Raw genomic sequence first — 17,373 nt, 5'->3', positions numbered from 1 at the left:
AAATATAACTTCTTTACAGATCTCCTTTAAATGTTATCCCTCTCACGTTAAACCTATAACCTCTGGTATTTGACATTTTCACCCTGGGAAAAAGACTTTGAATGTTGAATGATATCTTCCATAATTTTATAAATTTCTCCCCTCAGCCTCTGACACTCCAGAGAAAACAGATCAGATTTGTCCAGCCTCTCCTGATAGCAAATATTCCCTAATCCATCTGGTAAACACTTTCTGCACTCTATCTAAAGGGTCCACATACTCCCTGAAAAACTATAACTAGATCTGCACACAGTAGTCCAAGAGTACACAACCCAAACTTTTATATATCATTACTACCACTGGGAAGGATGTACAGGAGCCTAAAGACTGACACTTAGTGATTCAGGAAAAGCTTCTTCTCCTCCTCCACCAGATGTCTGAATGGTCCATGATCTCATGGACACTACTTCATTAATTGTCTTTTGCACTAGTTATTTATTTTTCTAATAGTGACAGCATGGAGGTGCATCTCTATCAAAGGAGGTGTAAGGCTCCCCTCCCCTCTACTATCCTGCAGCTCACCCTTGGGTAAGATGCAGCACCTGCTTAGCACCCCAATCAGGGTCATCTGAAGCCATGGGAGCAGGTGGTGGATGGTTGTATGAGCAGCTGGTGCACATCACAAGTCCTGGTTATGTGACCACTGATACCAGACACACTATGTCTGAAGAGTATTGATAATGGCTGGGGTCGCCCATCTTGAAAAGACACTGCCCAGAAGAAGGCAATGGCAAACCATTCTGTAAAAAAAATGGCAAAAACAATCATGGTCAAAAGACTATGATCAACCACATCATACAACATGGCACATAAGGATGATAATGAGCTATTTTTCTAACCTATAGTAATCTTTATATCCTGCACTGTATTGCTTTCACCAAACAGCACGTTTCATAAAATGTTTCAGTGATAATCAGCTTGCGTCTGAATCTTATTCTGTTCTTTTAAGCTGAGTCTGTTCTTTTCTGTGATGGTAGATGTTGGGGATTTCGTGTTATTGTCGCTTTTTATTTGTGAGGGAATGTTTGGGTGTTTGGGGTTTTTGATGTTCCAGCTTCCGTTTTCCATGTGGGTGATCTGTTAGATTTTTGTGCAAGGGAGGGGGTGGGGGGATTGCGAGATTTGTTTTTTCCTTTTGTGTGTGTGTGGGGGAGTGTTGAGGTCTTTTCTTCCACTAACTCCTTACATACGTGGATAGAGCGTTGGCTGATTGACAGGAAACAGAGAGTGGGAATAAGGGGCCGGTTACCATTGGTATTCCACATGGGTCCATGTTGGAGCCACTTCTTTTTACGTTGTACATCAACGATTTGGATTATGGAATAGATGGTTTTGTGACTATGTTTGCTGACGATATGAAGATAGGTGGAGGGGCCAGCAGTGCTGAGGAAACAGAGTCTGCAGAGAGACTTGGATAGATTGGAAGAATGGGCAAAGAAGTGGCAAATGAAATACAATGTTGGAAAGTGTATAGTTATGCACTTTGGTAGAAGAGATAAACAGTCAGACTATTATTTAAATAGGGAGAGAATTCAAAGTTCTGAGATACAACAGGACTTGGGAGTCCTCGTGCAGGATACCCTTGTTAACCTCCAGAGTGAGTCGGTGGTGAAGAAGGCGAATGCAATGTTGGCATTCATTTCTGGAGGAATAGAGTATGGGAGCAGGGATGTGATGTTAAGGGTCTATAAGGCGCTGGTGAGACCTCACTTGGAGTACTGTGTGAAGTTTTGGTCTCCTTATTTAAGAAAGGATGTGCTGATGTTGAAGAGGGTACAGAGAAGATTCACTAGAATGATTCTGGGAATGAGAGGGTTAACATATGAGGAACATTTGACCACTCATGGACTGTACTCCTTGGAGTTGAGAAGAATGAGGGGGACCTCATAGAAACATTTTGAATGTTGAAAGGCATGGACAGAGTGGATGTGGCGAAGTTGTTTCCCATGGTGGGTGAGTCTAGGATGAGAGGACATGACTTAAGGATTGAAGGGCGCCCATTCAGAACAGAGATGCGAAGAAATTTTTTTAGCCAGAGGGTGGTGAGTCTGTGGAATTTGTTGCCATGGGCGGCAGTGGAGATCAAGTCATTGGGTGTATTTAAGGCAGAGATTGATAGGTATCTGAGTAGCCAGGGCATCAAGGGTTATGGTGAGAAGGCAGGGGAGTGGGACTAAATGGGAGAATGAAACAGCTCATGATAAAATGGTGGAGCAGACTCGATGGGCCGAATAGCTGACTTTTGCTCCTTTGTCTTATGGTCTTATGGTCTAACTCTCATGGTTTTTCTGTATTCCATGGCTACCTGGAGAAGAGGAATATCAGAGTTATATTCTACATGCACACTTTGACAATAAAATGAACCTTCTAAAACCTTTGACCTTTTATTCTGATTTCCATTTCAAAGTAAAAAAGTAATTTTCACAAAAGAACAAAACACAAGATACTGAAGAAACTCCAGCAGTTCAAGCACTATCTATAGAGGGAAATGGATAATTGAAAGCCTTCATCTGGACTGATGAAAGTTGATGCCTCAATTATCCACTGACAGATCATGTCGATGATAATAAACCTGAATCTGAGTCTGATTCTAATTCTGTAATATGAATTTCCATCTTTAAACTCACTACGTTTAAATTTATCTGATGAAGGTATGCATTACATATGCCTTCTTCATTCTTATTTATTCACTTTCATGACTTGTGTAGTATGGACAAGAACAACACATAGTGGCCATCTTTAATTACCCTGGAACAGGTGACGATAAGATATCTTCTTCAGCTTGCTACGCTACTGATGAACATCTTCCCATAGAACTATTGGGTCAAAAATTCAAAACTTTAGACTCAGCAATAACTTTCCAACATAAACTAGAGTGTAATTTCACAGAGAACCTGAAGAGCATAAGCCCAAGAAAATTAGAGCAACCCACAAAATGTTGGAGGATCTCTGCTGGTCAAGAAACATCCATTGAGGGGAAAGAACAGTTGACATTTCGAGCTGATGGAGAGTTTTGACTGTTTATTCCTCTCCATATATGCTGCCTGATCAGTTGAGTTCCTACTTTTTTCTTGGGAACTACACATATTTATGGCTTCATCCCCCTCCTTTCTAGTGCTGATGAAGGGTCTAAGCCCAAAATGTCAACTGTTTATTCCTTTCCATAGATGGCGTCTGACCTGCTGTGTTCCTCCAGCATTTTGTATGTGCTACTCTGAATGTCCAGCATCCGCAGAATCTCTTGTGTTTATGATATTGAGAGAATCTGAAGATGGTGCAGTTCCAACGTACCTGTTGTCCTTCTTGGCAACAGAGATCATGGGTTTTGGAGGTATGGTAGTGTTGCTGAGGCTATTAACTGCAGAATATTTTACAGATGACACACACCTGTGCTCAATGGTGGTGGTGTATATAGGGAGATGGATGGCAAGCTGATCAGACGCCTGGTTTATCTGGATAGCACTGGCTTCTTAAACCTGCATTCGTCCGGGAAAGGGAGGAATTCCATCACACTCCTGTTTTCTGCCTTTCAGATGGCAGAAAAGGCTTGGTGGTCAAGAGGAGGATTACTAAACCACAGGAAACCCCTTTTCTGGCATGTTAATGGTGCCATTATATTCCAGTTCCATAATCTAATGTAAAAGAGGCTAGAACGCCAAAGTCAAAGTTCGAAGTAAATTTATCATTAAAGTATGTACAGGTTGCCATATTCATTTTCTTCCAGGCGTTCACAGTAGAGCAAAGAAGTACAGTAGGATCAATGAAAAACTACACACAAAGAACAAACAAACAACCAATGTGCAAAAGAAGATTTTCTATGCAAATAGCAACAAACAGACAAATATATAAATAAATAAGCATATTAATAAATGAATACATAAATTTGTATGTAAATAACACTGTGAACATGAGTGTAGAGTCCTTGAAAGTTAATCAATAGGTAGTGGAATCAGTTCAGCATTGAGGTGAGTGAAGTTATCCACGTTGGTTCAGGAACGTAATAGCTGAACTGCAGTGTGGAACCTAAGACTCCTGAACCTCCTGCCTGATGGTAGTGGTGAGAAGAGAGCACGACTTAGATGGTGAGAGTCCTCCTTGATGATGCGTGCGGCTCTTTTGTGGCAGAGCTCCTTGCAGATGTGCTCAGTGTTGGGGAGGGTTTTGTTCTGTGATGGACTGTGCTGTTTCCACCACTCTTTGTAGGCTTTTCCATTCCTGGGTATTGGTGTTTCCATACCAGGCCATGATGCAATTGAGTATCTGTGTAATCCGTAGAAAACGTTGCAGGACATCACAAAAGAAACAGCCGAATTTTTAACAGTCCTCCAACAGCTCTTCTTTTTAACCTTACATTGACTCAGAAATGACCAGCCAGAAAACTGGGCAAGATGTTAGCTGGATGCCCAGCTTTAACACATGCAATGCACGCACAAGCTACTTGGCCTCCCTAATGTAAGTAGAAAGACCAATTCTGATGCTAACTGTTCTCTGTAAAGAACAGCTGGAAAATGTACAGTTGCTTTAAAGATCACTTAGTAGCATCTTCTTGTGCTTTCCTTCAAAACGCCTTCATTGACAGGTACAATGTACAGCCTGCGCGAGACAGGACGAGGGTCTCAATTATGGCTGAGTAAGTCAAAGGCTGTTAGATCTCTCACCATTGTCAAGGTCAGTAAGTATTAACTATACTGGGCTGCATGGTAGTACTTCAGCACTGTGCTGAGATATTGATCCAGATCTTTGTGCTCAAAGCACAAGGAGTAGAGTTTAACCTTGATTTTCTCCTTTGGCGGTGAGATGAGAGGAATGCTACTTCTGTGTTAATAAAACACAAACGTCTCAGTTTGCAATAAGGCAGTGCTGTAAGGAACAACGGGGAATAATTCAGTCACCAGTGTTAAATATATGGTGAACTTTAGCCACCAGTTATATTCAGCTCCATATTCTGAAAATCTATTGGATGGAGATTATGTTACTAAGTGATCTGGAGACAGGAGTCAACTCCCACTAAAGAAACTATAAGACCATAAGACATAGGAGCAGAATTAGGCCGTTCAGCCCATCGAATCTGCACCACTATTCGATCATGGAAGATTTAATAACCCTCTCAATTCACTCTCCTGCTTCCTCCTCATGACCTCTGATGCCCCGACTAATCAAAAACCTATCAAACTCCGCTTTAAATATACCTAATGACTTAGCCTCCACAGCCATTTGTGACAAGGATTTCCACAAATTCACCAACCTCTAGCTTATTAGGGCTGTTGTAGCCAGGCGAGGTGAGCTACCGGTGCCTCACAGCCAGTCACTTCAGACAGATGGGGCTCGTCAGCTGTGGTTGGCAGCTCATATAGAAGAAGAAAAACCTCCACTGCCTTGCAGCTATGTCCACTTAGGGGAAGGCTTCAAAAGAAGACCCTGAAGAAAAATCCGGAATTGGAGACCCTAAGGCAGTCCTACATTGAGTTCAATGTGATGCCATGGGTGCCAACTTGTTTTAGTCTCTGCTGTTCCTTTGGATTCATCAGCCACGTGGGCAAAAGTTTCCTCTCCATATTGTACTGCCCTGGACTCAACGAGAGTCCAGTGAGCATTGGCTAATTTTTGTGAAGTGCTGAGCTGTGTCCACAACTCTCAGTGGTTTCTTGTGGACATGTGCAAAGCAGTTACCGTACCAAGCTGTAATACATCTTGGTACATCTGAGGTCAGGAGGTAAGGGCGAAAGGTAAAAAATTTAAGGGAAACATGATGGAAAACATTTTCAATCAGAGGGTCATGAGAGTGTGGAATGAGCTGCCAGCACAAGTGGTGCATGCAAGCTTGGTTTCAAAATTTAAGAGAAGTTTGGATAGGTGCATGGATAGTTAGGGTATGGAGGACTATGTTCCATGTGCAGATCAATGGGAGTAGGCAATTTAAATGGTTTGACATGGATTAGATGGGCCAAAGGGCCTGTTTCTGTGCTGTACTTCTCTATGACTATGACTCTAACTGGATAGAATGCTTTCTGTGGTGCATCAATAAAAGTTAGTGACAAAAGGGACGTACTAAATTTCTTTAGCTTCCTGAGGATGTAGAGGCGCTGTTAAGATTTCCTTTTTTTTTGTACAATTGCCAAAGATTTTTCATTGCTGTTATTGTTCAGCAATCTATCCCAATCTTCAGGCAACCCAACTTTAAAGCAGATGGATGGTGTTGTATCAATTTCACAGTGCTCCTTACTTAACATTAATGACTCATCTCAATCTCATGCCAAAAGGACTTGACTGTGACATTTCTATCCTCCAGTTACTCTGTCTTCTGTTTAGAGAAGATTGCTGATGGATTAGTGTGGCTTTCATCAATCTCAAGAGCATAATTATCATATGGCTCTGTAGGAATGTACACAGGTACTTCAAAAATTGTTTAATACCTAACCAATACGGGAGAGAAATAGCTAGTTTTCAACTGATTTCTTGCCTGAAGTAGCTTTTAATGGCTCTGAGCCCGTACTCGCTAGAGTTTAGAAGAATGAGAAGGATAGAGTGGATGTTCTTGGGGAGTCTAAGACCATCAGGCACAGCCTCAGAATAGAGGGATGTCCATTTAGAAGGAATTTCTTTAGCCAGAGGATGGTGAACCTGTGGAATCATTGCCACAGACAGCTTTGGAAGCCATGTCGTTGGGTATAATTAAAGTGGAGGTTGATAGGTTCTTGGTTATTCAGGATGTCAAAGGTTGTGGGGAGAAGGCAGGAGAATGGGATTGAGAGAAATAATAAATCAGTCGTGATGGAATGGCAGAGCGGACTTGATAGGCTGAATGGCCTGATTCTGCTCCTATGTCTTATGGTCATGGTCTAATAATGTGGGGCAGTTCAGTAGCGTAGTGGTTAGTGTAATAATTACCTGGGTTCAAACTTCCATTGTCTTTTAGGAGGTTGTACCTTCTGCCTGTGACAATGTGGGTTTCCTCTGGGTGTTTCGGTTTGCAAAGATGTTTGCCTTAGCAGGTCAATTGGTCACATGGTTGTAAATGGGCAACACGACCTCAACAGGTATCTCTAAATAAAATAAATCAAAAAATAATAAGTTGAAGTACAATTATCCAGTGAGCAGACACAGAAGCAACAGGAGACCTTTATCCATTTTGTCCCAAAAGCTGAAATAAGTGTCACAGCCAATATCAATAAAGATCTAAAGGTTTTAATTAACCTGTCAGATATGCTTGATACAGCCATTGGATCATCAGAATTAGGATCAAGATTAAGTTGTTCAGCCATCCAATGAGAAAATGATTTATCCAAATCTCCCCAGCAAATGACAGAAGGATATAGAATGTTGACCTTTATGAGGAAACACATAGAATACAAAACAGATTTTGTTAAACTTTGGTTAGATCACAGTTGGAACATCATGAGAATTCTTGACTATCACACCATAAGAAAGAGCTGATAATGCTAGACTGTGGACGATCAGCATCTTATATTCTGTCTGAATAGCCTCCAAGCTAATGGCATGAATATCAATTTCTCCTTTTGGTAAAAAAGCAATTCCCTCACCCGTCCCTTCTTCCATTTCACACTCTGACCTCTTACCTCTTCTCACCTCTTTATCACCTCCTCCTAGGTCCCCTCCTCCTTTCCTTTCTCCTATGGTCCATTGTCCTCTCACATGAGAATTCTACCTCTCTACCCCTTTATCTTTCCTAACCACCTGCCTTTACCTATCACCTTCTAGCTGGTCCTCCTTCCCCTCCCTCCTCCACCTTATTCTGATGTCTTCCCCCATTCTGTCCAGTCCTGAAGAAGGGTCTTGGCCTGAAATGTCCACTGTTTATTCATTTCCATAGATGCTGCTGGGCCTGCTGAGTTCCTCCAGCACAATATGTGTGATGCTTTGGATTTCCAGTATCTGCAGACTTTCTTGTGTTTATGATGATACTAGAGAGGGTGCAAATGTGATTCACCAGGATGTTACCTGAGGTGACAGTGGATCAGTTATGGTAACACTCAAAGGAACTGAAGGAAATCAGTGAGTCAATTAGCATCTATAAAAGAAAATGGAGAGTCATTACTTTTGATTAACACTCTTCAGTTGGACTCAGGACTTCATCAGTATAGGACAGGGGTTCCCAGCCTAGGTCCATGGAGCCTGTGCTTAATGGTACTGAAACCACTGTTCCAGAATTAGATCAATAAATGTTCCTGTAGGAAGTTGATGTTTCCATAAGATTCCTTCACACTCTTCTGAAATCTGGAGAAACTGAGATCACTAAGTTCACCTGAGACACGGCCCTCAACGTAGGAATCAATATGATGAACACCTCTTCTGTCCTCTCTATATTTGCAAAGAAACTAAGACTGTGCAGATATGGCCTTGTGCAGTTGTACCAAGATGCCCCCATCAAATTAACTTCCAGCATTAGTGGTTAGTGTGCTACTTACTTTGCAAGCTGCTTGCAATATTTGCAGTCTAACTTATAGTAATTGTATGAGCTTACTCTGTTCTGTTTGGGTACCAATATAGTGAGTAATTGGTGGTGGTTGTGGCATCCGATAATCTTGCGAGACCATGGATCCGCCCCTGGAAAGTCTTTCTTCAGTCTGTGCTGGTAGAGCAGCGTCTGTTGTGGCTGTAGAGGCCCACACGGGAGTGACAGTCTCGGCTGCAGCGACTGCACTTGAAGGCACTGTCCTCCGGTGTTGTCTTGGTGCTGTTTTTCCGGTGAGTTCGCTTTTCTTCAGCAGCAAGCCTCAGCTTCTCTTCTCCTCTTTTTAGACCTCTGCGTAGTTCCAGCCTCCAGCGAGGGTGATCGCTTGCGATGTCCTCCCACCTTTCGAAGTTCATGTTCAGTGACTTTATGTTTCTCTTGCAGACATCTTTGAAACGAAAATGGGGCTGCACTTGTGCTCTCTTGCCCGAGGCCAGTTCCCCGTACAGCAGGTCTTTCGGGATCCTCCCATCTGACATGCAGTGTACGTGCCCTTGCCAGCGGAGACGGCGTTGTTGGAGCAGGATGAAGAGGCTGGATATCTGGGCGCAGGCCAGGACCTCATTGTTGGTGACTCGGTCAATCCACTTGATGTCCAGGATGCTTCTCAAGCTGCGAAGATGGAAGGCGTTGGGACGCCGCTCTTATCTGGAGTAGAGGCTCCGGGTCTCGCTGCCGTAAAGCAGTGTGCTGAGGATGCAGGCCCTGTAGACTGCAACCTTGGTGTGCATCGTCAGCTTTCTGTTCTCCCAGACTCTCTTTGTCAGCCTGGCAAATGTTGAGGCTGCTCGTCCGATCCGTCTGTTGATCTCGGGGTCTAGGGAGAGGCTCAACACCTTGGCCCAACACATTGGTCTTCTTCAGGCTGATGGTCAAGCTGAAGTCCTGTAATAGAAGTGAGCAAAGGCAGGAGATATTCGGTCGATAGTATGGGCCTCAGGTGTGTTGATGAACAGAGGGTCCGTGAAAGTGAGAGCAAAAGAGGAGCCAGCAGCAAGAAGGCATGTAGGATTTCTGGCATCTTCTCCCTTCCATTTCAGTCCTGAAAATAGACTTTGGCCTAAAATGTTGGCTGGTTATTCATTTCCATAGATGCCTCCTGACTTGCTGAGTTCCTCCAATATCATTGGTTATGGCATACAATTTGGGAACTGTGACATCATGTTACAGCTTTATGACATTGGCTACACCATAATTGGAGCACAGAGTACAATTCTGATCTCCACATGATTGGATGAATGTGAATATGCTGAAGCGGCTCACCAGGATGATGCCTAGCTTGAATCAGAATCATTATCATTGACATATTTGACAAGGGATTTGTTATTTTGCAGCAACATTACAGTGCAAAGACATAAAGTTACTCTAAATTTTAAAAATAAGGTGTGCACTGGAAGAATAATTAACTAGTATTCATTGTTTCATGGACCGTCTGGTGGCAGAGGGGAAGAAGCTGCTCCTATATTATTGAGTGTATGTCTTCAGGCTTTTGTACCTCCTCTGTGAGGATAGTAACAAGAAAAAAGCATGCCCCAGATTGTGATGGATGCCACCTTCTTGGCGTGTTGTCTCTTGAAGTCGTCCTCAACGGTGGGAGGACTGTGACCGTAAAGGAGCCAGCTGAGTTTACAATTGGCTGGGTTTGATTTACGTGCAGTGGAGTTGGTTAAAGGGCGAAAAAAGTCAGGGAAATTGAGAAAATAGAATCGTTTCTGAGACGGGGTATCTAAGAAAAGAGGACATATGTTTAAATTAATAAGTAGAATGTGTAGAGGGGCTTGGAATAGGTTTCTTTTCAAATAGACAGTGATTTATATCTGGAATGTGCTGCCCGGAGGATGGCGGTTGATATTCCACAGCATTTAATATGCATCTACACCAACACTTGAATCATGAAGACATAGCATGCTTTAGACCTATTGCATATGAACTGAATTAGTATAGATGGCTACAAAGGTTGGCATGGAAAGGGCGGGCTGAAGAGCCTACTTCTGTGCTGTACAATTCAATAACCCTTTGATTCACTGAGTCCACAATTTACCAATGGTCTTTTCACCGTAACCAGGTGAAACACCTTCAATTACTCCAAAAGACTGAGGTTTGGTAAAATACTGAAAGGCTTTTATTCGCTGTACAATACGACCTCCACAGTGAGTGTCTGCCCCCGGACTGAGGGGCAGGGGCAAGGTGAACACCTTTATACAGGACTCTGTGGGAGGAGCCACAGGGGCAGTCAGCAGAGGGGTGTGTCCAGACAGGCAGCCGAGTTACAACATATATACATGGTTTACCACATTCACCCCTCCTTTTTTTAAAAAGAGTCCTGCGGGGTGAAGTGACTGACAATATTTACAAGAAGTATATTTACAGGTTAAGTCTATCAGGCGGTCGAGTCCGTCGCTGTGATCTACGTAGCACCGGCGGTGATTGCACTGGCGATGGCGGTTGTGCTGGCTCCGGCCTGACTTCAGGTGCCAGCACGTTAGACGTCGGTAATCTCTCGTGCGTGTGCGTCGCGCCCGGTATGGGAGTGTCGTGTGGTGTCTGTATAGGGTTTGTGGTTCACGGTGTCTCGTAGGTACATACATTGGTGGGTATGGGGTCAATAGTCACCACGGAGTGTTCAGGGTAGGGGCCCGGAGCTCCTGCGGGCGCCAAGTCGCGGATGGAGACCGTGTCCTCCCGCCCATCAGGTAAAACCACATAGGCATACTGGGGGTTCGCATGAAGTAAGTGAACCCTGGCCCCGGGGACGTCAGCCAAGTTGGTAGGGTGGTTCCAGTGGTCGATTTTCTGGGAAAAGAAAAGAGCCGTTCATGAGGGGTGGCATTGGTGGCTGTGCATAACAGGGAGTGGATGGAGTGGAGTGCCTCGGGAAGGACCTCCTGCCAGCGGGAGACCGGCAGTCCCTTTGACCTGAGGGCTAAGAGTGTGGCTTTCCACACTGTGCCATTCTCCTTCCGAACAGAGTGAAGAGCTTGCGCAGGGCTTTTATAACTGACGTGGTATTGGTGTCGGGGTAGGGGATGGCGAAGGGGAACCGCGAGTACTCGTCAATTACGTTAAGAAAGTACACATTGTGGTTGATGGAGGGAAGGGGGCCCTTAAAGTCAACACTCAGTCGCTCAAAGGGGCGAGTGGCCTTGATGAGTGGTGCCTTTTCGGGTCAGTAGAAGTGCGGTTTGCACTCTGCGCAGACTTGGCAGTCCCTGGTCATCGTCCTGATCTCCTCAAGGGAGTAAGGCAGGTTCCAGGCTTTCACGAAGTGGAAAAGCCGGGTGACCCCCGGGTGGCAAAGGTCTACATGTAGGGCGTATAGCCGGTCGATCTGCACGCTGGCACATGTTCCCCGGGATAGGGCATCGGAGGGCTCGTTGAGCTTCCCAGGCCTGTACATGATGTCATAGTTGTAGGTGGAGAGTTCGATTCTCCACCTCAGAACTTTATCTTTTTTGATTTTGCTCCGCTGCTGATTATTAAACACGAACGCGACTGAGCGCTGGTCAGTTAGCAGGGTGAACCTTTTGCCGGCAAGATAGTGCCTCCAGTGCCTTATAGCTTCCACTATGGCCTGGGCCTCTTTCTCTACTGCAGAGTGCCGAATTTCAGGGCCTTGAAGGGTACTGGAGAAGAACGCCACTGGTCTTCCTGCCTGGTTGAGGGTAGCAGCCAGCACAAAGTCGGAGGCGTCACTCTCTACTTGGAAGGGAATGGCCTTATCCACCGCATGCATTGCTGCTTTGGCAATGTTCCCTTTTATGCAGTTGAAGGCCGCGTGGGCCTCGGCAGAAAGGGGGAATGTGGTGGGCTTGACCAGGGGGCGGGCCTTGTCTGCATAGTTAGAGACCCATTGGGCGTAATATGAAAAGAAGCCCAGGCACCTTTTGAGGGCTCTGAGGGTGTTGGGAAGAGGGTGTTCCAACAGGGTGCGCATACGGTTGGGGTCAGGGCCAATGACTCCATTCTCCACGACACACCCAAGGATAGCAAGTCGGGTGGTCCCAAATACACACTTGTCCTTGTTATAGGTGAAGTTGAAAGATTTGGCTGCTTGGAGAAATTTTTGGAGGTTGTTGTTGTGATCCTGCTGGTCGTGACCGCAGATGGTGATGCTATCCAGATATGGGAACGTGGCCTTCAGTTGGCACTGGTCCACCATCTGGTCCATTGCCCTCTGGAAGACAGATACACCATTTGTGACGCCAAAGGGGACGTGCAGGAATTGATAAAGCCTGCTGTCCGCCTCGAAGGCAGTGTAAGGGCGGTCCTCCCGGCGGATGGGGAGCTGATGGTAAGCGGATTTTAGGTCTATGGTTGAGTACACCTTGTACTGTGCTATCTGATTGACCATATCCGCGATGCGGGGTAGAGGGTACGCGTCGAGCTGCGTGAACCTATTGATGGTCTGGCTATAGTCCACGACCATCCTATTCTTCTCCCCATTCTGAACAACGACCACCTGCGCCCTCCAAGGACTTGTGCTTGCCTCAATGACCCCCTCCCTGAGCAGCTGCTGCACCTCCGACTTAATGAAAGCTCCGTCCCCCGCGCTGTACCTCCTGCTTTTAGTTGTCACGGGTTTACAGTCGGGGGTCAGGTTGGCGAACAGCGGTGGAGGGGGGATCTTGAGGGTGGGGAGGCCACAAGTGGTGTCGGTAGTGCGGCAGTTGGCATGATGTTGGGTGGGATGCGCGGGTCGGTGTGTGTGTGTGGTCAGTAGCGGGGTACGTGACATATCTCTACAAAACAGGGGATTTATGACAGTAATTGACGGGAGGGGCCCATCATACTTCATTATCACGCTTTTCAGGTGGCTCCGGAAGTCCAATCCCAACAGCACAGGGGCACACAGTTGAGGCAAGACCAGTAACAAGTCCCCATATTCTGTGCCCTGCACCACTAGCGTCGCTACACAACCCCCCCCCCCGGATGTCTGTTGTATGTGACCCGGAGGCCATGGTGACCCTCTGACTTATTGGCCGTATCATGAGTCCGCAATGCTGCACCGTGGCCGGGTGGATAAAACTCTCCGTGCTGCCTGTGTCAAACAGGCAGCTTGTCCTGTGCCCCTCCACCAGGATGTCCATCATTGACCTTGCGAGCTGGTGGGGAGAGCTTTGGTCGAGGGTCACGGAGGCCAGGGTTGAGTCGCTGTCTTGGTCCGGCGCGGTGGGGTGCCCTGCGAGCACCTGTTGGTCGTAGGCGGTGGGAAGTGGCGCCGACCAAGATGGCCGCCCCCGTGTCTCTCACGTGGTGGTGGCGTGCAGGGAAGATGGCCGCCCCCATGTCTCTCACGTGGTGGTGGTGTGCAGGGAAGATGGCGACCCCCACGACTCGCACGAGGCGCTGCTCGATCCCGCTCGCAGTTTTGACAGACCTTGGTGAAGTGGCCCTTCTTTCCGCAGCTGGAGCAGGTAGCTTGTCGGGCTGGGCAGCGTTTCCGGGGGTGCTTCTCCAGTCCGCAGAAGTAGCACTTCGCGGACTCACGACTGGCTGCAGCCGAAGTCGATTCGCCGGCGGGTTGCAGGGTCTGCGGCGCCCACGAGGCCATCGGGGGATCGCATGCCTGGAGAGCCTCGGAGTTACGCAGAGAGGCCTCCAACGTATCAGCCAGCTCGATCGCCAAACTTAGGGTAAGATTGGCTATTTCCAGCAGCCGCTGGCGCATGTACACTGACCTGGTCCCCGTGACGAAGGCGTCTCTCACTAGGAGTTCTGCATGCTGCGCCGCCATCAGCTCCTGGCAATTGCAGGCCCTCACGAGTGTCTGTAGGGCCCAGACAAACTCAGCACTTGATTCCCCGGACCGTTGTTGCCGTGTCGCTAAGCGATGCCAAGCAAAGACGCTGTTTATCGGCCGCAGGTATTGTCTTTTGAGTGTGTTCATCGCGCCGTCGTAGTTCGGCTGGTCTCTGATCAGCGAATAGACCCGTGGACTGACCCTGGAGAGTAGAACTCTGCGCTTCGCTACGGGGTCGGTCGCTTTAATCTCCTCTAGATACGCTTCGAAGCAGGCCAGCCAGAGTTCAAAAGCGTTTCCAGCGTCAGGCATTTGCTGATCGAGGTCCAATTTTTCTGGTCTCAGGGCCTGTTCCATGTTTTAAAATGTACAGCGAATAAAATTGAAGCACCTTCAATTACTCCAAAAGACTGAGGTTCGGTAAAATACTGAAAGGCTTTTATTCGCTGTACAATATGACCTCCACAGTGAGTGTCTGCCCCCGGACTGAGGGGCAGGGGCACGGTGAACGCCTTTACACAGGATTCTGTGGGAGGAGCCACAGGGGCAGTCAGCAGAGGGGTGTGTCCAGACAGGCAACCGAGTTACAACATATATGCATGGTTTACCACACCAGGACAGAACTTTAGTTGCCATTGGATGCACGGAGGAAATTTAGGGTCTGAGTCCATAGCTCTGTCAAAGTCACTGCACAAGCTGAGGGAGTGTAAAATAGTTCAAATCAAGTAGTTTAATACTTGAAATTCTTACCCTTCACAGATGTCCACAAAACAAGAAACCCTACAGAATTAATAATAGAAGCATCAGAAACCTGACCTCCCCCCCACCCCACCTCCCTCCCATCACACAAGCAGGCATCAAACACATTTGCCTTTATTAGTTGAGGAACTGAGGTTAAGAGTTGGGAAGTTAAAACTCTCTCGGCTACATCTGGAGTATTGTACACAGTTTCATTCACCCCATTGCAGGAAGGATGCTGAGGCTTTGGGGAGGGTGCAGAAGAGGCTTACCAGGATGCTGCCTGGATTAGAGGGTATGTGCTATAAGGAGAGGATGGGCAGACCTGGGCTGTTTTCTCTGGAGTGGCAGAGGCTGAGAAGAGACCTGATGGAAGTTTCTCATATCATGAGAGACATAGATAGAGTGCACAACCGGTGTCTTTTTCCTAGGGCCAAAATGTCAGATAATAAAGGGAATGCATTTAAAGCAAGAAGGGGAAAGAGGACGAGAGGTGCAAGTCAAGTTTATTACACAGGGAGCGTTGGTGCCTGGAATGCTGATGATGGAAGCATATATGTTAAAAGTGTTTAAGAAGTTTTTATTTAAGCACATGAATATGCACAGACTTGAGTGATATGGAGCATGTACAGGGAAAGGGAGTAATGTAATTAGTTGTCATTAGTTTATTACAAATAATCGATGTCATTGTATATTTCGATGTATACTTAGTGGCCATGTTATTAAGAACCTCCTGTACCTAGTAAAATGGCCACTGAATTTAAGTTTGTGATCTTCGGCTGTTGTAGCCCATCCACTTCAAAGTTCAACATGCTCTTCTGCACACCACGGTTGTTACGCAAGGTTATTTGAGTTACTGTCATCTAAAACAATCTGGTCAATCTGGTTAATGTTCCTCTCATCAACAGGGTGTTTTCTCCCTGAGACTGCCACTCACTGGACTTTTTTTTTGTTTTTTGCACTATTCTCTCTAAGCTCCAGAGACTACTGTGCATGAAAATCCCAGGAGCTCAGCAGTATATGAGATACTCAAACCACCCCAATCATTCCACAATCATTCCACAGTGAAAGTCACTTAGATCACATTTCTTCCCCATTCTGATGTTTGGTCTGAACAACAACTCAAACTCTTCACCATGTCTGCATGCTTTTGTGCATTGAGTCGCTACCACACAATTGATTGATTAGATATTGACATTAGCAAGCAGACTTTGCAGTTGTTGTTCCTTTTAGCAGCTTGCAATTTCCTCAGCGTTTGCCTGTTTCCTATGAGGCTGAGTTGCTAGCTCGATGCTCAACCCAGCACAGGTGGAAAGTGGGCAAGGATTTGAACCCAGGACCATCTCCCTAGAAGTCTGGTGCTGATGCCACTACATCACCAGCTGGCAGGTTTTACAGATGTACATAATAAAGCGGCCATAAGATAAGTCAATATGAATCTGAAATTTGACTATGAAAATTGTGGACTGAAGGACTTGTTCCTGTGCTGAACTATTCTATGTTCTATGTTTACTGTAGGTTACCTTTCTGATGGCAAACATTTTATTCTATTGCAGCCTTCATTAAAAGGAAGGAAATAATAACAAATATTGAGAAAATAATTACCTTGTTCTGAATTTCCCTTCCCAGTTGCACACAGATCTTGACCCAGCAAACCGGAATATCAAATACATCCTGTCGGGAGAGGGAGCCGGGACAATCTTCATGATCAATGACATGACGGGGGACATCCATGCCATGAAGAGGCTTGACCGTGAGGAGAAGGCCGAGTACACGCTCACCGCGCAGGCCATCGATCGAGAGACCAACGACCCACTGGAGCCCCCGTCAGAATTCATCATCAAGGTTCAGGATATCAATGACAACGCGCCAGAGTTCCCGGATGAGCCTTACCACGCATCCGTGCCAGAGATGTCTCCCGTGGGTAAGTACGCACTCCCCTTGTGCTTACAGAGCTAGTGACTTCAGCTGAATCCAAACATCTAATGCTCTCTGTGTGGAGTTCCCGCCTTCTTCTTGTGATGGAATGGGTTCATCCTGGGTGCCCAGGTATCCTCTCACATCCCAAAACCATGCAGTCCAGATGAAGGGTCAGGATTGAAATACTGAATGTCCATTTCCCTCCTTGGATGCTGCCTGACCAATTGAGTTCCTTCAGCAGTTTGATACTTTTTTTCTCTCCTGATTCCTGCATCCGCACTTGCTTATGTCTCCAGGCTGGAAGCCTAATTAGCTACTGTAGGGTGAATGTAAACAATAAAATCTTTGAGGTGGGGAGTGGACAAAGAAGTTGATGAGAGAACCATAGAACCATAGAAACTACAGCACAGAGACAGGCCCTTTAGCCCTTCTTGGCTGTGCCGAACCATTTTCTGCCTAATCC

The 17,373-nt window shown here is 46.1% G+C and overlaps 1 protein-coding gene across 1 annotated transcript in view; it reads left to right on the top strand.

Annotated features, from left to right (window-relative positions):
- Positions 1-17,373, top strand: part of cdh8 (cadherin 8) — a 355,456-nt gene that overhangs the window by 75,786 nt on the left and 262,297 nt on the right. The window contains exon 3 of the mRNA XM_063067229.1: positions 16,620-16,914. Coding sequence (XP_062923299.1) covers positions 16,620-16,914 — 295 coding nt within the window. The remainder of the gene's footprint in view (positions 1-16,619; positions 16,915-17,373) is intronic.

The sequence above is a fragment of the Mobula hypostoma genome, chromosome 14, assembly GCF_963921235.1.
Source record: "Mobula hypostoma chromosome 14, sMobHyp1.1, whole genome shotgun sequence".
Classification (NCBI taxonomy): domain Eukaryota; kingdom Metazoa; phylum Chordata; class Chondrichthyes; order Myliobatiformes; family Myliobatidae; genus Mobula; species Mobula hypostoma.
This window is presented reverse-complemented; position numbering and strand designations above follow the sequence as displayed.